This window comes from Mustela nigripes, chromosome 10, assembly GCF_022355385.1.
Source record: "Mustela nigripes isolate SB6536 chromosome 10, MUSNIG.SB6536, whole genome shotgun sequence".
NCBI classification, from domain to species: domain Eukaryota; kingdom Metazoa; phylum Chordata; class Mammalia; order Carnivora; family Mustelidae; genus Mustela; species Mustela nigripes.
Genome location: NC_081566.1, coordinates 41,241,124 through 41,264,907, shown reverse-complemented (window position 1 = coordinate 41,264,907; position 23,784 = coordinate 41,241,124). Strand labels below are relative to the sequence as shown.

Sequence of the window (23,784 nt, the reverse complement as noted above, 5' to 3'; positions counted from 1 at the left end):
GCTTTTCTGAGGAGGTGGATGGAGAATGGAGGAATGGAGATACCACGTGGCTTCAGTGGGCAGAGGGAAACACACGGCCCTGTACGTGTCGAAGTCTCTTTTTACCGCACAAAATAAGGGAAGGGATTCAGTCAATTGGGGGAAAAGGAAAAAAATTAAGAGCAACTGATTCCCGGGGCCAGCCTTTGCCTCATCCACGGGCATCAGCTCCTTTGGCAGCCTGCTTTTCTGAATGGTAGGCCTCTCTGAAGTCTGGTTTAGAACCTGGGTTGGCAGAATGGGTTGGGGCCGTAGGCTGGATGCCGAGAAGTTGGAGAGAGAGGCCGGGGGGAAGGCAGGTGGCTGGAGGACAGTGTTAGTCATGGGGAGGAGGCTGATCTAGTCTTGTCCAAAAATTCTTCCCTCAGGAAAGAAATGAGGCTGATGCAGGAGAGACGGCTGTGGTAGGAGGAGCAAAGGAGGGAATGCTGAATGTTGGCCTGGGGCCCCTCCTCCATGCCTCTGCTGTTTCAGCAATGAATATGTCCCTGGAGAAGAGGCAAGAATGTGCTGACAGCAGAGACAGAGAGAGTCAGGCAATGCTTTCTATCACTGGATAGACTCTCCAAAACCAATACACAAAGAGGACTTACTGAGTTGTGTCTTTGCTGGCTATGGCTTCCCTTATCTCGCCTCACTCCATGACAGCCTGGCAGACCCCCCCAGGACGGAGGGTGTCCAGAGCTTAGAAGGCAAGGGATTGGGGGACCTTTGGCTCAGGTCATGATCTCAGGGTCCTGGGATCAAGCCCCTCATCGGGCTCTCTGCTCAGCAGGGAGCCTGCTTCCCTTCCTCTCTCTCTGCCTGCCTCCCTGCCTACTTGTGATCTCTGTCTGTCAAATAAATAAATAAAATCTTTAAAAAGAAGGCAGGGGCCTCTCTGGCACTCAGTAGAATTGGCTCCATGCTTCAGCCAAGAGGAAGCAAGGGACCTGGGTGCACATGTGCCCTGTGGAACAGAAAGTAAGGACCTACGTTTCCATCCTTCTGTGATTGCTGTCAACCATCTGATGGGTGAGTTTTACCTGACATGTTCTCTTTGCTCCAGACCTGGGTGAGATCAGATGGAGCAGAGGCTCCATCTGGTCTTCTGGAGGCACCAAGCTTTCACCGATCTCCGTCAAATCTGAGAGCAAGGCACCTTGGATGAAGCCAGCCCAAACCCAGTGCTTTCTCCCTGGTTAATAGATGGGTTCAAAGTCATACTAGCCCCTGTAGGAGGGATGACAGAGCCCACACTTTGGACCTGCTCTTGCAATTTCCGAGTTTTTAACAAGTGCTGGAGAAGAAAGGTACCTTTATCCCACCAGCTGGTTATCTTCAATATCAGTAATTTTCAAACATCTTGCTTCCATTTTTTTTTTTTAAAGCAACTGAATACTTAATAAAAATAATTGTATGTGAAGTCCAGTAGAGAAAACAGATTCTTAAAAATGGGGGTTAGGGTCAGGGTCTGGAGCCCTGTTTTCTGGTTTTTCCTCTTACCTGTTGGGGTGATCAATATCACTGTTATAGGCAAACAATAAGGGAGATGAAAGTGAATCGGAATGGGTAGATGGAAAAAATGGGGAAAATGTCTTTCGGGGAGCAAGGAACAGTCATCCAGCTAGACTGAAGGGCTTCTAGAATCTAAAGGGAAAGCAGCATCCTGCAAGGGAAGGTCGAAGGAAGAGGAGTCAGGGAGCTGGCGGCCCATCTAGTGGCCTGGTGGCGGAGAGAAGGGTGAAGGGTGGAGAGCTGGGGGCTGTCACGATGCTGCTCACCTCCAACATGGCCTCAGAGAACACGTACCACATGCTGATGATCACAAAGGTACATGCCCATCAATCCACCCCAAGCAAAGGGGGCAACCTGCTTCCCTGAGGCCTGGTGCATGAACGGGGTACGGGGAACAGGATGTGGCTAGCGGGTGCTGGGAAAGCTGTAGGCATTCTCCACTCAGCCAGTCAGCCTTTCCTTCCCCAGTTATTGTCCCTCCAAACCTCCGGGAAGTGGCTTTTCTGGGGTTTCTGCCTACAGGAAGAAGTGGCTGACTAAAGGGCAATCTTTCTCGGTTCTCAGGAGTCCCAGTGAGGTCGGACTTTCAATCAGGCATGAAGGCTAGAAGCACTCCCTGGAGCCCAGTGAGTGGGCAGATGAAGACTCCCTTTCTCCAGCTAGATTCCAGAGTCTTCTGGAATCTAGGGGAAGAGAAGGGATTAGAGCTTTCCTAGAGAGGGAAGTCTTCAAGATTTATTTACTGAAGGTTAGACAAATAACTGAATTCACTTGGAGATCTGGAATGTGGGCTGGGGTCCTGAAATGCGTGACTGTTTCTTCTAAGACGTCCAGGTAAGGAGGAGGAGCTGGAGAGAGAGCAGGTGTGGCTGTGTCTCCTGACCAATTTCTGCCTTTGAGGGTCAGTGGCTTACCCTCTACTGGCAATTCCATAAGAGCGCAATGGGTTTCTATCTTCTGCTTAGTGTCTTTCTACCTTCAAATTGCTGGGACGGCTGACACTAGCCCTTCCTCACAGAAAGGCATGATTAAAAAAGAACAGGCACTAGTTAGAAGGGCAGGGAAAAGCTAGAAGAAAAAGAGAAGTAAGAGAGGCATATGGAAGAACTAAAGGGAGAAGCTCTTAGATATTTGCAGGGTAAGACTTACTCAGTTCTTTGACTGCTTTTGGGCCTAAAGAAATATGTGTCTCATACCTCACACCAGAATACTTTTACATTTGGCCACAAAGACAACAAATAACTTAAGTCTGGTCTCTGGTCAGCCTGTTTAGCTCCCAATCACGTGAACCACGGACAATGCACCTGTTCTTTCTTTAGTGCACCCCCCTTCAGGGGTTTTGGGGGCTTGAGGGGGTAGGTTGAAAGTGGGGGTAGAAGAGATAAATAAAATAGTCAAATATCTGAAGCTCACAATAGACTTAATACACAGAGACTTCTTCCCCACCAAATACCATAATAGCACTATCAGCAAAGAGCCTTCTCTCCTCTCTATGTCCCATTTGGGGAAGGTAAAATGACCCGGAATAGGAAGACATAAGCATTAGCAAGAATCCCACCATCTACTGACGGGAACTCCAGATCTTAGGTCAAACACTGACAGCATTCCAGCAGATCGGCTGGCTGAGTAAGGGGTTCCTGAAACTTTATGCGCAAAATAAGGGGAGAAGGGCTGGCTATGGATGAAACAATCGAACTAGAGGAAAAGGGGAGGCAAAAAACCCAAACCAAAATAAAAGTTGCTCTTCAGAAATTCCTAAAAAGAAAAAAGCTGGAGTGAGGAAAAGTAAGTTATTTGGACCTTTGCGTATATATTTGTCCTGTGCAGATATGAACACATTGATTCTTAAACCAGAGCTTGGTTTGACGTCCCTGAAAAGTGAAACACCCAGCCCTGTGGGTGGACACCCATCCCTGTGCATGTGAACTGAACACCTTCTCTTCCTCACACTCAGCTATAGCTTCTACGCCAATACTGTCAGCTCACAACAGAGCGGTAGCCCAGAAGGACCGTTATTATCGGCCAAGTTCAATGCTGGCTCAGTGATGAGGGATCTCCTGGTAGAAAAACTCATGGGAAGGGTAGATCTTTTTGTACTCTCTTTCAGGAGGTCTGACACTTGCCCCCTTCCCCGCCCCATGAAGAGAGGGCAGGGTTTTTCCTGACCTAACCTCACCTCTAACCTCAGGAGATCAAGTTCACACTCAAAGGAGCAGGAGGAGAAGGGAGGAACACCAACATATCCAAACAAAGCAAAACCAACCAACAAACCAACAACTCAAAGTAAAGCCAAACAAACAAACAAACAAAAAAACTCAAGGAAGAAACAAGCAATGCAGAGGAACGTTCAGAAAACAGGATTACTGTCTTTAAAATGGTTACGGTTTAATAGTTTCTCAACATAATAAAATAAAGTATAAGGGCACACAGCCTGGTTTGGGAGTGGGATTTCGGTCCCATCTTTTTTCCCTTAAGTCAGAGATCAAAGGCCAGAAAAACCAAAAGGAAAAGATAACCACAGTTGGTTAAAGTGGATGCCACGTGCTCTCTTGTGGTCATTTTAGCAAATCATGCATCATAATAGACTCTCACTCACTGCCCAGAGTAGGAGATGAGACAGCAGCAGGAACAGAAGTGGCGGGGGGAGATGTGACTGGCGCCACTGTTACATAGGATGAGCTAGGAACATGTCTAACGTCAAGGTGCTGCCCCATGGTCTGTCGCTTTAGGACTCCCTTAAAAGAAGCTCCCGTCTGGAATGTGTTAATTACGTCGATCTGCAAAGAATCAGAGAGTGAGACAGCTTTGCTCCACAGTCCAGAGAGAGGAAGAAAGGGGGAGGGTGGGGGGTGTAGGGGGTGGTCCTGGAGGATTAGGGAAGAGAGGGGTGGAAAGTGCTGGGAGAAGGGGACAGGAGCAGGAGCAAGAGAGACGTTTCCCTCGTACACAAAGAAATGGTGAGGAGAAGGGTGGGGAGGCGGGGGAACCATTAATCGCGCCACAGACTAATTTTAAGGAACAGTTTGCCGTGGAGGCCAGATACCCAGCCAGAATCCGGTCTTCTCTTCCTTTGCAGCCTACAAGTGATGTTTTAAGTGTGCAGGGGTCCAGAAGTATCTACAGTTTAAAGGGACTTCTCACCCTGTGACTCCTAACAGAGAGTGACAGCTTATTCGTTGTGTTGACCTGTACTCTTAAAAAACAAGGCATGTCATTTAAGATAGAAGGGAAAGTATATATATCAACTGAATTTTGGGCGTCAGGAACCTCTGAACCAATTATGTTGACTACTGATTTTTGAAGATTTTGCAGGAAAGTTAACTCCTGTGTTCAAAGAAAAAAAGTGAGGCCTGTCGTAGGCCACATCCAGGTGGTCGGGGCAGAAAGGCACTTAGACCACGACAGCTGGGCTCACCTGCTTCTGGGTGTCTGCTCTGAGAGCCCCCTCTCCTTGGGCTGAAACAGACAAGGCCCGAGAAGGGAGCTCAGGAACCCAGCAGCCAGGCTCTTTAGCAAGAGTGCCACCAGCACCGGGGGTGCTAAAATGTCTGGCAATGTCTGACAGTAACTCAGTAGCTAGACTGAGGGCGGGGGAGCGAGACATGCTGGCTGGCGGTGATCAGTGGCAACAGTGTACCAAGTGGTCTCTAGTTTTGTGTCCTACCTCTCGGACACAGGTGATTATATGCCATTTGATTACCGATGATGGCCTTGGTTTGGGGCCTGGGACAAAACTACTGTCCTGGTCCCTGACCACTAGGTGACAAGGAACAAATCAAAAGGAATTCCTTTATCCTTTAGGATCTGGTAGAATCGTCATAAAACTGCCTGCAGGATTCAGACCAAGGGCTGATTCCATTCACCAGAATGGCTTCAGTTCCTCGGGTGAGAAGGGGACAAAGCAGGTGCCTTATGCGGCAGACCGCTGTTCTTATTTATAAAGTTTCCTGAGAAGCCACGCAATGTTTAGGGTTGGTTTCTGGATTCAGACCAAAGGCTGAGCTAGACTACCATCCCTTCATTGCGTTACATAGTTTTTAGTTCTGGGGGACAGAGGAGCCTGATCCTGTGGGAGGGAAAGCGCTGCACATGGGGAGGGGACTGGTACAGGTCCCCCCACCTCCACAGGGGACACGGATCCCAGGGTTACCTTCCCAAAGCTTCTGCTCCCCAGTGCTTCTGGGTCTCCCTAAACTAAAGGAACCAGGAGCGGACCATTGCTGGGCTGCCCCCGCCATCGCCCGGGTGTTTCAGTTAGAGTGACAGCAATGATCAACAACCCGGCGGCAGGGGGCTTTGTGTGAATCCTGCTGAGGCTGACAAGCTGCTGCCAGGAGAGAGCTCCAGGGGTCTGGGCTCACTGGCTTATGGGGCCAGGTGTGCTCCGCGAGGGCAGGGGCTGGGTGTCCGTGGCATCTTTGAGGGCTGCGTTCGCTGCCTAGGTGTAGGCCTGAATGCCTCCCTCGCCTCGCCAGCCCAGGTCCCGCAAGGAAAGGCAGTCTGCCCAACGCCGTAAGGCCATGCATCTGAACCCAGGGTACAGAGTCAAAGGAGTGGGAACTGGGAGTGGAAGGGAAGGAAGATCCGTGAACCTCAGCCCCCCAGGACAGAAGACTGGTGAGGGGCCAAGGAGATGCTGGAGCGAGGGAATCCTGGCTAGGGAAAAAAAAAAAAAATCACATAGGAGGAGAGGAGGCAGGGACCCTGAAAGGAAGAAAAGCAGACAGGTTATTATGAAAGGAGCAGACCTGAAGGAAAGCACCAGGGCTTCGGAGACAGGAGCCAGTGGCCTAGAGGGTGGGGTGGTGTCTGCAGGTCCCGGGGAGTCTCCCCCTCTGGGGGGAAGGAACCCGGGAGAGGGGAAAGGAGTCCCAGTGGTTCCCTAACTAGCCCTGCCCTCCCACCCCCATCATGGTCTCGCCTATGGGAGACAGGTTCCCAGTGGGTATGCAGTGGGGAGGTTTCATTTGATCTCTCTTCCTATGACTGAAGGACGTGGGCTTGACTAGGGAACTTTCTACGCCATCGGCAAGGCTGATTTTAGAGACTGGAACTTGTTTCCGGGATCTCCAGCCAATCAGCAGAGAGGAACAGGCCTGCTCTCTGGAGACGGAAATCTTGACTAATACAATAGAGGCATATAGGGCAAGAACAGGGAAAGTGATAGAATGACCAGGGCCTAGACTAGCCGCCCACCTAGGAGCAGGGGATTACAGTTGCTGCATGGAAAGTGGGAAGAAAAACGTTACAGCAAGGCTCCACAGGCAAGGGGGCCTAAGGGCAGCATCTATGCCAGTTCAGAAATTTCGAGAAGGGAAAAGGTTTGAGGAAATTATAGCTTCTTCCTTTTGGGGAAGCAAATCTGAATCCTGCAAAAGATACTCAGGCACTGAGAGTCTTTGGTCATTTAGATACACCGAGCCGTCAGATTCCCCACCAAGGCCTTAAAGTATGAGTGGGGAAGATATGCGAGGGTGAGTTCCTTTGGCAAAGATCCCTCCAGATAACAGCTACGTTACCCTCGCAGCAGCTGGAGGACTTACACGAAGCGTACGCTGTCAATGCTGGTTTAGAGATGCGGCCTAGCTCCTTTCTCCTGAAGGGCGGGGAAGGACGCCGAGCATCTCCCACCCCGAGGTCAGAGGTCAGGTCTGGTGCTTGCAAGAGACCTTACACAGGGAGCTTGCTGGCCCCACGGAGGGTGGCAAAATGGGCTTTAGAACCAAACAGAAGCTGAAGGAAGAGGCTACCAGTTTGTGTTCAGGGCTCTGAGCCCTCTGACTACTCTCCTCTCAGAGGCACCCAGGCAGCTGGTCCCTGGAGCTAGGGGAGCTCGGGCTGCCCACCAGCGGCGAGCCTTAGGGAGGGAAGAGATGTGAGCCACCAGGAACGGCTGTTCCCCCAACCCTCACCTCCCCACACGGAGGGATGTCTTCTCCCCAGCGAGGACAAGCCACTGTCAGAGTACCTGAGTCTGGATACGGTTCAGGCCCCGGAACCAGAGGATCTGGCCTCTGCGCAGCTCCATCTCCGCGTGGTCAATCTCGTCCAGCCCCTCTGCGTCCTTGGTGATCTCCTCTTTGGTGGTGCCGTGCCCAGCCTCCTTCAGGAACTTCAAGGATTGGGTAGGTATCGTGGAGATGATCTGAGAACAGGTGCAGTGGAGGGGAGATACCAGAATCCGGGTGAGAGGGCGGTCACGCAGCTCACACGGTCAGGCCCTCACGTAGGTCACTCTTTGCCTCATCAAGCACCGGGGGGGGGGGGGGGGGGGGGGGGGGGCAGTGGGAGAGGTACCAACCCGGCCAGGCAAGCACTCCTCAAGGCCTCCCAATGGCAGGCCCTCAGGAAGGTTTTCTGTGTTTGTGGACACATGAAGGAGAACTTACATTTGCGTGTAAGTTTGGCAGCCATCTGCCTGGTTAATTATATACTTGGTTCTCCTTCCGTCTCAGTTGCTCCTTTCCATTTTGCCAGGAAAGGGAAGGAACTATAATGCATGGCACATGGTAGGAAGGGACAGAGACCAGGGCCCAAGGGAAGACAAGGCTAGGGATAGGAGAGGGTGGTCACGTCGCTTGTGTATGGACAAAGGGAAGAGAAGTCTTGGAAGGGAAGGATCCTCTTCTAGTTAGCGCATGCAGAGTAAATCCCTGTATTGTAAAACGAGGGTGAAAAAACAAAACAAAACAAAACAACCCACCCAGAAAAACGAAGGTGAAAAGATACTAGAGGTTTTCTTGGACTTGGGGTGAGACAGCTCAGGGAAGAAGGGACATTCAGGTATCATCAGACATGGGGCAGTAGGCTGGGCTCAGGAAGCATCAATCAGCTCTCCCTGACACACAGACGAGGAATAGACAGGACTGGGACAAGAGAAGGACTGTAGGAGTGGCCCAGCATGGAGTCAAGGATTCTGAAAGGGGAAGAATGTCTGCTCCTGGATGACTAGAAGGTGCTGCTGGGACACAGGAGCAGCGATGGTACCCGGCATCAAGGCCGCATGGCCATCTGTGAGACTAGACCCAGGTGGAAGTTCCAGACAGTTGGTGAAACAACCAAGCTTCACTCAGGTGTAAAAGGGTCCCACTGGTAAAGTAATGCCACCGAATGGGACAGGGAGGAGGGGCTCATGGTAGGAATCAGGACAGCAATTCATCAGGGAGGCATCTGGGACACAGGAAAGAAACAACCAGCAGGTCTACGGGGAAGTGGTCCCAGGGAAGGATCGCTGGGGCCACTTAGAACAAAGCTGTCACCCAGGTGGCTTGGAGCCTATTGGTAGAGACTGGATGTCTGCAAAGCAGAGCTTCTCCTGGCTCAGAGCTGGGGATAAGAGGGTGTGCAAAGTGGTATCTGGGAAGGAACAAAATTTGCCAGATCTGATCCAATAGCTAAATTTTACTGTGTCCTTAGATGGTACTAGAAATTGTTCTAAGTCATTTCTGTGTCATAACAGATTGGCCCATTAGCAATGAGGAACAATGATCCTGTTCTCCTAAGCTGAGGAAACTGAGGCACGAGTGGTTAAGACACTTGGTCAAAGGGATTCAAAGCCGGGGAGCTGGTCCCAGCGTCCATGCTCTTAACTGGGTGCTATGCTGCTTCTCTAGAGCTCTCGTGGGTCTGTATTTATCTCAGGTGAGAGTAAGCCATTCGACCCAGTCAACCCATTCAGGCCATGGTGAACATGAGAGGCAGGGGAGTCCTAAACTAGGTCAGCCCAGCAGCTCACAGCCAGACTGTGGCTTTATTAAAATAGACTTCTGCTCTGTAAACATCTACTTCTAAGACCCTTAATTTTGTTTTTCTCTTTTTAGCAAAATTCCATTGAACATTTCCACTCCCATCTCAGAGACGCTAAGGGATCTGCCTGCCACTAGGCATGCTTAGAGGAGATCCACAGCCACCGAAGTGGGGGGCACTGACAGGTCCTGCAAGATGGAAAGACCTGGAAAACTGGGGGGAAGAAGCTGATGGCGAGGAGCTGGGAGGCGCTGCCATCGCATGTCCCATCTCCTCCAGAGGAGAGAGTCTGCCGGCCGCGCACCCACACTGGGCGAGCCGGCTGCTACTCACCTGGCCCCAAAGCAGTTCTCCGATGCCAATGAACAGACACCAAAACCACTGAGATAGGGTGAGCTTCGTGCAGCTGAAGGGTTTACCCCCAAATTCCACAATGAGAATCTAGAACCGAGAAAGGCAGCCCACCATCAGGGAGGCGAGTCACGGGCAGCTAGCCCTCCAGCCGAGACCACCAACACGGCGTCAGTGCCCCGGCCCGTGATCCCTGTGGGCCTAGGCCCAATCTGCTTGTTGGAGGAGGAGAAAGAGGAAATCCAGAGCGGGGAAGAGAAGACAGACACAGTCTTTCTAGAGACTCTGCTCGGGAGACAGAGCTACTTACTATGAATATTATTAAGGTAAGACCTGACAGATCCAGGGGGCTGGAAGCTTCTGGTGACTATAGCTAGTGGGCGAGGTGCCAAGAGAAGGCACAGTGAGGGAGAGGAGGATTTGAAGAGGCAGGCCAATGAGGGGGACCCCGGCAGGGGATGGCAGGACCCCTTGGTGTGGGGCGAGCTCCTAGTCTCCTGTATCTGTAGGTGTTCAGTGTACCCGAGACTAGGGCAAGGAGGAAGACACCTGATCCTTCTATCACCGGGGCAGCCATGCCTTGACCCCAGTTCTGCGAGAAGAACCCAGGCCAGCTTTATCTGTCCACTGCTCGTGCACCCTGCCACTCCTTCTCTCTGTCTGTGGACTGCACCTTGTCTTCTGCCAAGGGCCCCGCACGAATGCAGGGGTGGGAACAAGGAGGGAGCCCGTATGGCATGTGTCTGCCTATCTCATGTATGTTGGCAGGAGGGACAGAAAGGACCTCGGGGAGTGACTCTCTCCTTGGCCACTCTGGGAAAATTCTGTGCTTTGGAAAGACAAGGAAGGAACCCACTCATCTCGTTTTATTTGCTACCAACGTGTTGCCTTGCACCATGGCACCTGACCCAGCAGGCTCCAGTTCCAGAGCAATGTGCAGATGGAAGTCAACCGGGAATCCAAAAGCTCTTGATCTGCAGCCCGAGTCCCCATCATTCCCTCCCTCCTTCTCCCGGGTACCTAAGCAACCCCGCTCCCAGCTTCTGCCCTCTGCCATCCCAGCCCCCCTGCCCCGACTCCAGCTAGAGGCTCACCTGGCTGATGAAGGTGCCCAGGACCACGGAGCAGAAGATGAGGTTGCGGAAGATGCCCGCGAAGACGTTCCTCTCTCCGTGGATCTTGCGGGAATTGATCTCGTTGAAGAGCTGCATCAGCACGAAGGTGTTGAAAATGATGGTGTAGTGCTGGCTGGGTGGGGAGTGTAGGGGCGCCTTCCTCCCGCTGTCAATGTCGAAGAACCTCTCGCCTAGTGGGGACAAAGGAAGCATTAGCGGGTTAAGCGCAGTCTCTGTGAGGGTCCAGTTTGAGTCAGAATGACACCCAGGCATGGCCAAGCCAGGGTCCTAGGGCCGGTGTCCATTCTCTCGGGTCAGTATCTGAGCCACACTAGCTAGCAAACACTCTGAGTGTCAGCTCTGGTCTCAGCATATCTGACTCTCTCTCCACGTCCGCTGCAGTGACTCTGACTGCTTATGGTGTGGCGTTGGGGGGTGGGGGCTGTGCAAGGGTCTGGCAGACACAGGTTTGATCTTAGTGCCGCTATATATTCAACACGGGTCCCACACTTCAGTTTTATAATCTTAAAAAAAAAAAAAAAAAAAAAAAGTACAGAAAGCCACCCTGTGAAATTCTTAAGAGGAGTATACCAAATAGTGCAGGGCGGCACAGAGCGGGGCAAGGGGACACATCCCGTGGGTGACATTGCTGTCACCCCTAGTCCTGTGGTCGGCTTGCTCCCGTGCCACCTTCTCTCCGCGGGCCATTCTCTGCCCCCGTCCCTGCTTAGCACCCAGACCCCCGTCCCCAGTGCCCCCGCGGCTCACCAGCGAAGACGAGGAAGAAGATGACAGTGAGCTGATAGACGGAGTGGCCCAGGATGTTCTTCATCATTGTGCGCGAGATCAGAGGCTTGTTGCGGCCATAGGGGCGACGCTTCAACAGAGACTCCGTAGGAGGCTCCGTGGCCAGGGCCAACGAAGCAAAAGTGTCCATGATTAGGTTAACCCACAACATCTGCACGGCTTTCAGCGGGGAATCCTGGTGGGAGGAAGCACCCGTGCTTTGAGCTTTCCCCAGAAACCAACCCCTGGCTCACTCAGCAGCCTCAGCTTTGCCCTTGCAGTGGCCTCACTTCCACCATCCACGCAGACTTTGGATCTGGCTGTTCATTAGCTGAGTGACCTTGAGAACACTACCTAACCTCCTTGAGCCTTGGGTTCCTCCCCTGTAAGATGGGGGGGGAATATCCCATTGCAAGGTTGTTTCTGAAGACCACAGAGGTACTCATCCCAGTGGCTGACATGCACGTGCTAAATTAGTGGTGCCACGTGGGCAGATGGGGACCTAGGAGAGCTAATTCCCGCCCCTACACCCCTGGCGCAACTCCTGTCCTTAATCCTCAGTGACCAGGACCCCATCCCCCACGTTCCCTCGCCCCTGCCTCATCCCTCTCCTCTTGGCCCACCCCGTGCTCCCTTCACCTGAGTGATACAGGCCCCGGTGAAGGCCACGATCACAGCTACCACGTTGACAGTGAGCTGGAACTGGAGAAACTTGGAGATGCTGTCATAGACGTTTCGCCCCCACATCACTGCCTTGACAATGCTGGTGAAGTTGTCATCCGTTAGGATGATGTCTGATGCCTCCTTCGCCACGTCTGTGCCTGCAATACCCTGAGTGAGAGAGGGAGGGAAAGCAGTGAGGACCTAGATATGCAGACTTGATCTGCGTTCTGAACCCGGACTGCATTTCCAGACCCCCAAGAAGCTTCCGAATTGGCCATAAACACTAGGGGGCGCAGGCGCCACGCTAATGCCAGTGACCGAGCCACCGTATTCCGAGTTCTCTCTTCCAGAGAAAATGTGTCACCCTCAGTCCACAGCAAGCAGGGCTGGGGCCTGATGCCACCATCTTACTCCTGAACCTAAAGTGGAAATGACAGTTATCTTTGATATTCCTTTCTCCCTTCTTTGCCAGCCCCCCACCTTAGAAATGAAGGAAAGGACAGGGAACCTGTGTCCTAAGCTACCTCCAAATCCCCACACTCTTCCTACACCCTTCCTCCCTTCCTCCCCTCTTCCTTCCTCCCCTCTCCCTCCCTTCCCTTCGCTTCCTTCAAAGATTTTATTTTGAAGTAATCTTGACACCCAACATAGGGCTCAAATTCACAACTCCAAGATCAAGAGTCACATGCTCCACCGACTGAGCCAGCCAGGTGTCCCTAAATTCTTTTCTGCCCCTAAATTCTTATATTTCTTTTGCCACTGCCAGTGTCTCACTTATGTCCTTGTCTTCTCCACACTTCAAAGTCACTTTACACTTTTTTTCTGGGGGGAGTAGTCTGGCAGCACAGTTCAGATGTCCTACTCTTGTTCAAATTCCTGTTCCTGGGGAACCACGAAAGGTTTCTCAATAGACAATGGGTGAAAGCTGTGCTTATGGAAACGGTAAAATTTCTAGACTTGTATTCAGAGCCCTCAACAGGTGAACTGGGATTCATTTTCCAGTCTGCTCCTAAACAATTCTCTGATTCTCTCCTTCACTCTGGAGTCTAGACTTCTACTTACACCATTTCCCTAAACCTGGAACATCCTCCTTCCTCACCTATTTAAACCCCATCTATCTTTAATGGTCTATGAGACCAAAACCATCCCTAAGGTCCCCGCCCCTACTTCTGTACCGTGTCTTGCAAAGCCTAAAACCCACAGAGGGGCGTGTTCATTGATTTGGTTCGCAGTAGTACACCATTTGTTCTCTTTACCAGGTAGTAATATTTTCCTATCCAGATTGCAATAAACAAACACCTGTTACAGATTAAACAATTCGGTTTCCCCATCAAAAAGTCCTCTAATGCATCCCCACCATGTGTCACATGCCCTGAAAAAAGAAAGGAGGGGAAAAAAAAAAAGAAAGGAGAACTATATATACTTTCTACCAAGGAATAATCTTCAGGCTATGTTAAATGAAAAAAAGCAACGTGAAAAAAGAGAGTGTATGCTATGTGTGTAGAAAAATATACATATAGTACAGGTAAGTATCATCTATCGAAGAGGATAGGATGCAAATACATTATACATTTGATTATATTTTAAAGGAGCAAACAGAAGGATACACCAAAACAAAAGAAATGTTAGAGTGAAGTGGGGAGGGAATAGGATGGAGGAGACAGGGGTAGAAGCTGGATTTCTGTTTTGTATATTTGACTTTAGAACTATATAGCTACTTTATCTGAGTATAAATCAAGACTAAGATTAAAAAGCAATCTCTAGGGGCACCTGGGTGGCTTAGTGGGTTAAGTGTTTGACTCTTGATCTCAGCACAGTTCTTGACGGTCATGAGTTCGAGCCCCACATTTGGGGCCCAATGTGGAGCCTACTTTAAAGAAAAAAAAAAAAAGCAATCTCTAAAATGGAAAGCAACATGGTGTGAATGTACTGGTACAACCAGTGGAAAGTACAATCACACAAAGGAAAAATATTCCAAATGACTTTTAAAAAAACACAGTACCTTGATGGTAGACCCTAGCAGAGTATAACTATAGAATAAAAAGAATTACAAGAAGAATCTTGAACTGTTTTTTGTCTTATTAGATAATAATATATAATAATACATAATACTATGTATAATAATAATAATAATAATACAAAAGCACTTGTATTATTATTGCTATTTTGAGACTGTTACCTATATTTTAGGGTAAAATAAGTAAGGATTATGTTAATGCCATTAGGAATCAAAATTTTCAGCTTAAGAGGTACAGATATAAAATTAGGGAAATTAAATAAAAGTAGCTAGAGTTCTGTAATTCTAAATTTGAACTGAAAATACCAACATGGATTCATGAAGCGTTTTATCTTTAAAACAAAGAAACGCAAAAACAAAAAAGAGACATAAAAGATATATTTCCTAGCTTTTCCCATTGCAAAGATCTAGAAATGATTTCCTTGATAGTAAGAAACTCTGACATTCAGATTGGTTCTCTAAGCACCATTTCTTACTAAAAAGCAGGACTTTGAGAAATGGATGATTCTAGATCTAGGATGAGAAATACATATAATGATTCTGGAACATGTTATTATGACAGAAACCAAGTAAGGTATTAAGAATAACTAGGGTTGTATCTAAAGGACCCAGCAGGATTCATGAGGCTAATGACGGGTCAATGTGAACGTCAAAATAATAACAAGGGCAATGGGATTGAAACACATCAAATGTACTTTAATCTGTAGTTCATAACGATATTTTAAAAATGAGCTGTTTTTAGTAGAGTTCCTTAGTAGGGTTATTTTAAAAAATATAATTCACGGGTGCCTGGCTGGTTCACACAGTAGAGTAGGCAACTGTTGATCTTGGGGTTTTAAGTTCAAGCCCTGCGTTGGACATGGAGCCTACTTAATTTAATAAATAAATACAAGTTAGGGGCACCTGGGTGGCTCAGTCAGTTAAGTGGCTGCTTCTATCTCAGGTCATGATCCCGGGGTCCTGGGATTGAGTTCTACATTGCGCTCCCTGCTCAGTGGGGAGCCTGCTTCTCCTTCTCCCTCTGCTCCTCCCTCCTGCTTGTGCTCTCTCTCTCTCTCATAAAATAAATAAAATCATTAAAAAAATTTAAAAACATATATATATGTGTGTATGTATATATATATGTGTGTATATATACATATATATGTATACACACACACACACACACACATATAAAACTTATTGGTTATCCTTGGGAGTATCCTAAAAAGTCAACTCATTTTGAAAACTAGTAAATAAAGAAAAAGGATCAGGTATTTAGCTGCCTTTCATGTAGGAACATGAACCTCAACCTCAGAGTTACCAAATAATCCTGGAGGGCAGGTTTCTTTCTGTAGAAGTCTTCAAGTTAATAGAGAAAATCTGGACGTAAATTTGCAGGCCCTAATGAAAGATGGGATCTAGAATCTGACTGCATATGACAAGAATACGGTCAACAAAACCCATGTTATGCATTATTCTATGTAGACAACCAGCCTGGTTCCTTCAAAACTAAATAGCTAGGACAAAAGACAGAGGGGGTTGGGCAGGAGAGCTAACATTGCATCCTGTTATCTTTAGAAAGGGCTATTTGTGAGGCTGGCCCTCAGCTGGCATCTGGGACCTTGGCTCTCAGAACGCCGCAGTCAACAATCAACTGAATATTAGTTGGTGGTTCATTGTGCCTAGACCGTGCCCAAACAGTATGTTTTCTCTTGAGCACCTCTTTTCCTTCTAGGAGTCCGGAATCTCTCTTAAAAAAACAAAAACAAAACAAAAAAAAAAACCTAACTAACTAAAAAACATTTAATTATTTATTTATTTGAGAGAGAGAGAGAGAGAGACGGAGTGGGAACATGTGAGAATAGGGGGAGGGGAGAGGGAGAGAGAGAACTCAAGCAGACTACCTGCTGAGTGGCGAGACCAATGCGGAGATCGATCAGGATCAATCTCACGATCCTAAGATCATGACCTGCGCCCAAACCAAGAGTTGGTTGCTCAACAGACAGAGCCTCCCCTAGGCACACCTAGGAGTCCAGATCTTAGCTCATATTAGGCAGAAAGTGACTATATGCCCAAGCCCAACAAAAACCTTGGGTACTGCAATCTCTGATGTGCTTCTCTGGGTAGAAACATCCCACATGTGCTGTCGGAGGGGGAGAGCGAGCTCTATGTGAGCCCTCACGGCGGGAGAGAACAGAAAGCCTACATGCGGGTTCCTCCAGACTCTGCCTGCGACTTTCTGCCTTATTACACCCATGCACTAAAAAAATCTTAGCCATGAGGACAGCTCTGTACCAAGTCTCATAAGTCCTTTCAGTGAATCCACAAATGTAAAGCTGCTCTTGGGGACCCCTGACACAATGATCCTACAGGACCCGTGGTTCGCAACCTTTAGGGTGTGGCAGAAATGTCCGGAGCTTGTGAAAGCACAGATTGCTGGGCTCCAACTCTGAGCTGTCAGATGCAGCTGAGAATCTGGGGCGGGCCTGGGTGGGGGGATCTGCATTTCTATAGGTTTCCAGGTCCAGTTGGGAGGAGGAGCACGCTTCCAAAACGACTGCTATAGATTAAGAGCTCTAGGAGAGACAGTCCATGATTGCAGTGCATGGATCTTATTTAGATCTGATTTGGACAAAGAAAGATAAAGACAGAATTTGTGAAGCACTTGGGGCAATGGGGGAATGGACCAGATGATTAATGACAATAAGGGCTCGGATTATTGTGCGATAAGAGTGGTATGATTCTAGATGTATGCCCTCGATGTACACTTATCAGAGGCATATACTAACGTTCTTCCAAATGAAATGACAGGGCGTCCCTTACTTGCTTCAGAACAGTTCAGCTGCAGATGGGAGAAGTGGTGGGGGAAACATCCAGTGACACAAGAGGGGCCAGGTGTCCATAATTAATATTGAGTGACAGGTACACAAGGCTTCATGAAACTATTCTCTCTACTTCTGTGTCTTCTTGAAATTTCCTAGAATCAATGTTCTTGTGGGTGTTAAAGGGAACACCGTAAACACAGATTACTTCTTGAATCTCTTTCCGCTGCTTAAAAATCACCAATAGTTCAATACACACGAGAGGCTTATAATCACAAGCCACTTGAGTGGGAAGATGTTCCTGGCCACCTGGGGGCTCCCATGTTTGCTACGGCATCAGAATCAACAAGCGCGCCTGTTAAGAAACGCCAAACATCTCTGGGCCTGCCCAGATGCCAATGAATCAAGATATTCACCTGTGGAACCTTGGGATACAGGATTTTAAATGAACTTTCCTGGTGATTCTGATGCTCCTGGCCTCACAAGTGAGAAGCAGAGTGATAACTATGTTGGCCATGGAATACGTACTTCACAGGGAACCCAAATTTTCTATGGTGCGCCGAGACAGACAACATCACCACGTTCGTGGGTTCGTGGTAATGAGGCGTCAGGGTTTCCCTGCCTGGGTCATCTAGTCTTCGTACTTGACGGGTCTCCCATGACACAGACTTTTACCGGCCAGGTCAGCAGGAGAGACAGCATCGGAGCAAAGAGCCCAAGGGCAGGGGTGGGTGAAGGTTCAGGAAGGGGCAGGCTGCCGGGAGGCCCGTCCTGACTCCCGGGTGGAGAAGGCTGCTTGCAGGCAGAGACGGCATACCCAGCTGCTTACCATGGCAAAACCAACATCTGCTTTCTTCAGAGCTGGCCCATCATTTGTGCCATCACCCGTGACAGCCACCACCTGTCGCTGTTCCCCAACGGTGCTATCGATGATGCCTGGGAAAACAGACACACCCCGTGAGTCCACATGCGCTGTCGCAGGCTGTGGGGCAAGCCCTCTGCTCCACCACGCAGGCCCTTTTTGGGTCTTTTTCCCTGGTCCCTGCCACCACCTCTTTTCCTTTTTTCTTTTTCTCTGTGGGTGACAAGCTCCCTTTAGAGCACGTTGAACGTGTAACCCCCTTCTGAGCACCGACAGATCTGTCAGCTCCCGAGAAGCTGTTACTGGTCTGCCTTGTTCTTCTGTTCAGGCATTGGAGAGTGAGAGGGAGGGAGGGAGGAGCACCTGGCTCAGCCTTCACCCTGGCAGCAGGCAGAGAAATGCATACACAGAAGTCCAGCTGCCAGCTGAAAACAACCACGGGAAGGGGTAAGACCAGGCCCCATGGGGGTGAGGTTGGCTGACCCCGCACCAGGCGGCCACTCAGGCAACTGGAGCGGATGGCGCTGTCCTGCTCTTTATCCCCCCCCTGGTGGTTGGGGGATAGCAGTGTCTCAGCCTCCTGCGCCAGTAAGCACAGCTCCTGCAAGAGGGGGAAGCCAAGGGTCCAGTGACAGCCAGCCCCAGGTCACAGGTATAATACAGTCAGAGGGCTGGAGGGGATCCAGAGAGATCCACGATCTAAGCAACTCCTATCACCTTACAGATGAGAAAACTGAAACCCAGAGAGGGGAAAGGCCTTGCAGGGTCCCAAAGCCAGCGGGTGAAGCCCGAACACCACTCCATCCCATCTCAGCCAAGGAGGGCCGTGTGCTCCCTGAGCAAGAGCAGGAAGCAACCCAAATGGAAGGAAGAGTCAAGCAGAAAATTACCCCTTCCAGGAGGCGGGCTTCTTCCAGCCACGGAGAGGACAGGAGAAAGCTTAGGGTGTCAGAGCTGGACACCACAGGTACACACATGCATGTGTGCACACATCTGCACACACATCCGTGAAACCTTCTCTAGGTGCCCTTCTCTGGAGTCCAGGCTGGAGCCATAGGAGTGTGAGTGTGTGAGTGTGTGTGTGTGTATGTGTGTGTTAAGCGTGTACCACCTCCCTTTCTACTCTGTTCTTTCCTCCTTTCTTCCCCTTGCTGGAGGCTCTACATTATCCCCCTAAGGCTGTCAATTGTTTCTCAGTGGCGCACTGGGCTCTGAGTCCGTCCTCGACAGGCAGCCTGGTGAGGGCCCCAAGGTGGCCAGTTTGTGCTGGAGAAAGCGCCAGGTGATTTGAAGACAGAGACCCGGGTGGGGGTCGAACCGTGCCACTTCCGCTCACCAGCGAGGCAATATGGGTAAGTTCTTTGTCTACTCAGCCTCAAACTTCCTCAGTGGCAAAAATGGGAGTAATTGAACCCGCTCTGACTAGTACACAGTACTATTGGCAAACAAGATATGATGTTCGAAGATCCCTTCTTTACATGTGTTCTATATAGATGTTTGCTGACCTGTCTGCTCCCTGCCCCACCATGAGCTGGAGAGCTCTCCTGATGCCTTCCTATTCAAGACACGAGACTTGCTTTCACCAGTGGTTCTCGTTGTGTACCTCGTTGCCCAGCCTGCCGCCACCTGCCCCAGGCACCTAGTTAAGAGCCAAGCTCACCTTTTACCAGTGTGTGCTTATCCGTGGGGGACGATCGCGCCAGGACTCGAAGTTTCGGCCAGATCTTGTCCAGCTTCTCTTGCTCTACCTGCCAACACCAGACCACACCAGGTCAGTCAAGCTCAGAGCAGCCATTCGGGAGAAGTTCACATCTCCCCACGCTCTGAGATTCCAGGAGAGCTAGCATTCCACAGCCCATGGCAGGTGTACCATCCTGGGCTCCAGGGGAGATGAGACAGCCAGCTCGGTCTCCCAGGGCAGACTCACTGATGGTGACCATCCAGGTCCTGCATGTCTTCATTTCCCTTCCAATTCCCTACTGGGGAGCCAGTCCCCTATTTCTTGGACCCTTGATAGGAGGTGGGCCAGAGCTGGCTGTTGGTTCAGGTAGCCAAAGTGCTTCTGAGGTCTTTGGTTTGGTTTCTAGGCAGACCAGGAAGCTCTGGTCTGCTCCACACCCAGACCACATCCTCTCGCAGACCCATGCCACCCACCACTAGTCACAAGGCGGTGACACAGGACGGTGAGGTGGAGGGGAATCAGTACGAAAGCATCCTATGACTGAACACAATCGGGAAAAAGTGAAAAGTTAGTGACACTGTCTCAAAAGAGAGCTTATGAAGGAAGATAATGAGAAGAAAGAAAACTCCCAGTTTTCCCACCTGAGCAGCCCTGGTAGAAGGAAAGTTCGCTCTGAATAGATTTTAGTTTAAAAACCACCTGCTGGTGGTCCAACTCCTCACAGCTCCCCCTACTAGCTACATGGGATTCTGCTCAAGTCATGAAGCCATTTAATAAAGGCAGTTAGATCTTAAACAAACAAACAAGAATGACAAAACCCAGCGGCTTTCTCCCGTGTCTCAGATGTGTGTCCCAGGAGGGTTACAACGAGAGCCCCCCCCCATCCCCCCACCCCGTCCCCCAACCAGGTGCCAAATGAGGCCCTGGGTTTTCCCAGCCGGGACCCACCTCTCCCTTCTCATTGCGGATGAGTCGGTTGAATTCCTTTCCTTCTAAGCACAAGAAGTCATCCCCAGGTGTCACAATGCCACATTTGGTGGCGATGGCCCGGGCTGTGTTGATGTTGTCACCTGTCACCATTCTGACAGTAATGCCAGCTCGCTTGCACTTGGCAATAGCTTCGGGTACCTGTGGAGAGTAAGGCAAGGGAGAGCAGGAGGTGGGAGCGGTGGCGCCTGCCCCTGTTGGGGGTCCCTTCACTGTGGACAGGAGAGAGGGACCCCGGGAGCAGTGCCACAAGGCACGGGCCACGTCTGGTCATTGCTATATTGTTTGGTGCCGCCTCACTTCCGTCCCTACCCAGGACACTACACTTGACCTTGTCTTCCTGTACCAGGAACTGAAGAGAAAATCTGTTTCAGGAGACAGGCATGGAAGTGGACTCTCCCTACAATCTAGACTCCTTGGCAGGGCGTCTGTCTCCTCTTTTGGGATTTGGCCATTGCCTTCCTTTCTGGCAGAAGTTTTCACCGTTCTCCACCGCCCTGGTGCATACTCCAGCCCGTCCATTCTTTGTAGTTTCCCATGCCTTGGGCCTTGACCAACTCAAAGTCCATCTGTCTGGACTTCTTATAAGCAGAGACTTTTTCAATGCCTTAGTGTTTAGAGTATGGTTCAGCTATCCTAAGGGCACTCTGCAAGAACGTCCTGACTGAGAGAAGGTGGCTGGAGGCAAAGCCGGTGCTGCGGTTAACCCCGCCTCCTGACTGCTCTTAGGAACTGGATCACAAGCTCGGTAAAACCCACGCCTCTCACCCCTCGGATGGCATTCACCGTGAGAATGCCAGCATCTACCAACTCAGCACTCCACAGTTTTGGGAAGCAGGAGGCACAGAAACATCTATCTGGGTAAGTGAGAAGTTGTTGGGTAACTTGCCTGGGGTCACAGCTAGAAATGGAACGAGTCCCCCAGTTCCCGGGACTCTGGGGTGGCTTCCTAGTACGTCGCGCTTGCCTCGCTCCGGGGCCAGACGCTGGTAGAAGGCTTCCCATCATGTTTCCTTACCCTTTGGCCAAAGCCAAAGCCAAAGCCTCACCTCTGGGCGCACGGGGTCCTCAATGCCCACCACTGCGATACATGTGAGTTCAGTGAGGATTTCGCTCTCATTGTCCCACGTGGGCTCTCCGTCGTTGAAATCCCGGTAAGCTATGCAGATGGTTCGGAGGCCCTGTGATGCCATGGGCTCGATGACAGTGCGGACCATCTCGTCTCGGTCCTTATTCTTGAATGGCATCACTTCCCCTTTCTTGTCCAGGATCCGGTTACACCTAGGGAAGCACGCAGTCAGGAGGTGGCTCCCCCTTCCCACCCAGTATGCCTCTATGCTCACTTACAGACCTTCGGGTGACTCTGCTATACTCGTACAGACACTGTCCCAAGGCCAGAAATCTCTACCCATCATCCCACCGAGTCCCTCTGTGCAAGGTGGGGTGGTCTGGAGGCGGACACGGTCTACGTAAGCAGAGGGGGTGACTCTCTCATGTCGTCTATTCCTACTCATCTGTGAATGTGACACCGAGGGTCACTTGTGGATGGATCACGTGCTCTTTGAACTTCTCAAAGAGGGAGACACATTTTTAATTCCCAGTACTAGCATAGTACTAGAATGGTACTCGGTGCGGAGGGCGGGCTCCACAGGAACGGGTTGATCAAAAGAAGGTGGTGGAGCCAAAGAGAGGCACGGGTTAATCCAGCTACTGGCCCTGGGCCCACACAGGTCAGCCTTTAATGATCTGTGAACGGTCTAGCTGCTTGATCAAGTTATGCAACTTCTTGTAACGACAAGAGAGGACTTAGAATTGTGCATAAAGAAGCAGCAGGGTTTGAGGGGAAAGGACTCCAAATGGGAAAGAAGTTTCACTGTTTGATGGAAGTTTTACTATCAAATAGCATCTCATGCTACAGAGAAATCACTCACAGAAAGAGTCAATCAACACAGCACACATCATTGTCTTATTTTAAGAAAGTGCCACAGCCTCCCAGTCCTTCAGCACCCAGTGCCCTGAGCACCCAGCAACACCCTCCACCAGCCAAAAGATGATGATCGCTAATGATGGTGAACATTTTTTAGCAATAAAGTATTTCTAAAGTAAGGTATGTACTTGTTTTTTTATATAAGAGGCTATTGCACCCTTCATAGACTACAGTCTGTTATAACTATGTATGGTTATACAGTCTAGTGGAACTATGAGTTTTGTATGCTGGGAAACTGAAAAGACTCATTCACCTCGCTTCATCGCGGCAGTCTAGAACTGAACTCACGCCACATCCAAGGCGCACATCGAACCATCTAATCACAGTAACCCCGTGGGTGTTCCTCGGGTTTTACATGAGCAGATCAAAGCTTGGATTATCAAGGTCTGAATCCTGGCTGCCCCTACTAGCTTTACCCCCCAAGCAAGTTACTTCGCTTCCTGTACCTCTGCTTTCTCATCTATAAAACAGGAACAATAATAGCACCTACTGCTCTGGGTTGTAAAGATTATGCAGAAGGGGCCACCTGAGGCACTTGGAAACAAGCCTCGGCCTGAGTAAGTGCTCAGCTATTCGTGATGGTGTCACGATGGTCCAATGGCTCATGGACCATTCAGGTGGGCTCAGCATGGCACATGTCCCCCAGACCTTCTGGCAGGGAGGATCTGGAAAGGAAGGAGAAGCGGGGGAGGGGGGCTCACTTGCGCAAGATGATCTCAGAGGCACCCTTGCTGTACATGCGGTAGCCCCCGCTGGGCTTCTCGATGACCGTGCTCATGGACTTGCGCACAGAGTTGAAGGTGTACACCTTGTAGAGCTTCTCCTCAGGCACCTCGTTGCGTACCGCGTGGTAATCCTGCTTCAGGTCGGTGACAAATCCCAGCAGGGCACACTCAGTCTTGTTGCCCACCTGCCGCGGGAGACCTCCCTCCTTCTCCGGAGGCTGAGAGAGAAATTGGATATGCTGTTGATAACATGCCCCGACTACGGAGAGAGCTCAGGAAGGAGAGAACTCCCTGAAGAAATGTTCACGTATGTACCCGGAACCCACGCAGGGAGACAGCATCTGCCTTTTTTCCAAGGGTAGGCAGACAGTAGTCAGTGGTGACTGTGGTCCCCAAGCCATCCCAGGCTTAGTGAAGTTCTAGTCTGCCTTGGGGCTGGTGCTGGCATCTCACCCTATGTGGGTCTCATTTGAACACCCTCTCTCAGTTTCCAGAAAGTATGTAATTTACCCCTGATACGTCCA

At 50.2% G+C, this 23,784-nt stretch overlaps 1 protein-coding gene across 4 annotated transcripts in view; it reads right to left on the bottom strand.

Annotated features, from left to right (window-relative positions):
* The window catches only part of ATP2B4 (ATPase plasma membrane Ca2+ transporting 4), a 92,140-nt gene that overhangs the window by 5,563 nt on the left and 62,793 nt on the right, over window positions 1-23,784 (bottom strand). For 2 of the 4 annotated variants that reach the window (XM_059413149.1, XM_059413150.1), the window contains exons 11-20: window positions 23,237-23,478; window positions 21,598-21,829; window positions 20,510-20,689; window positions 19,541-19,628; window positions 17,848-17,954; window positions 12,174-12,365; window positions 11,517-11,730; window positions 10,728-10,939; window positions 9,616-9,723; window positions 7,505-7,681 (exon numbers count right to left, since the gene is read on the bottom strand). In XM_059413149.1, the coding sequence (XP_059269132.1) occupies window positions 7,505-7,681; window positions 9,616-9,723; window positions 10,728-10,939; window positions 11,517-11,730; window positions 12,174-12,365; window positions 17,848-17,954; window positions 19,541-19,628; window positions 20,510-20,689; window positions 21,598-21,829; window positions 23,237-23,478 (1,752 nt within the window). Of the gene's footprint in view, window positions 1-4,132; window positions 4,314-7,504; window positions 7,682-9,615; window positions 9,724-10,727; window positions 10,940-11,516; window positions 11,731-12,173; window positions 12,366-17,847; window positions 17,955-19,540; window positions 19,629-20,509; window positions 20,690-21,597; window positions 21,830-23,236; window positions 23,479-23,784 lie in introns of all 4 variants that reach the window. The other 2 variants (XM_059413152.1, XM_059413151.1) reach the window with 2 other exon arrangements.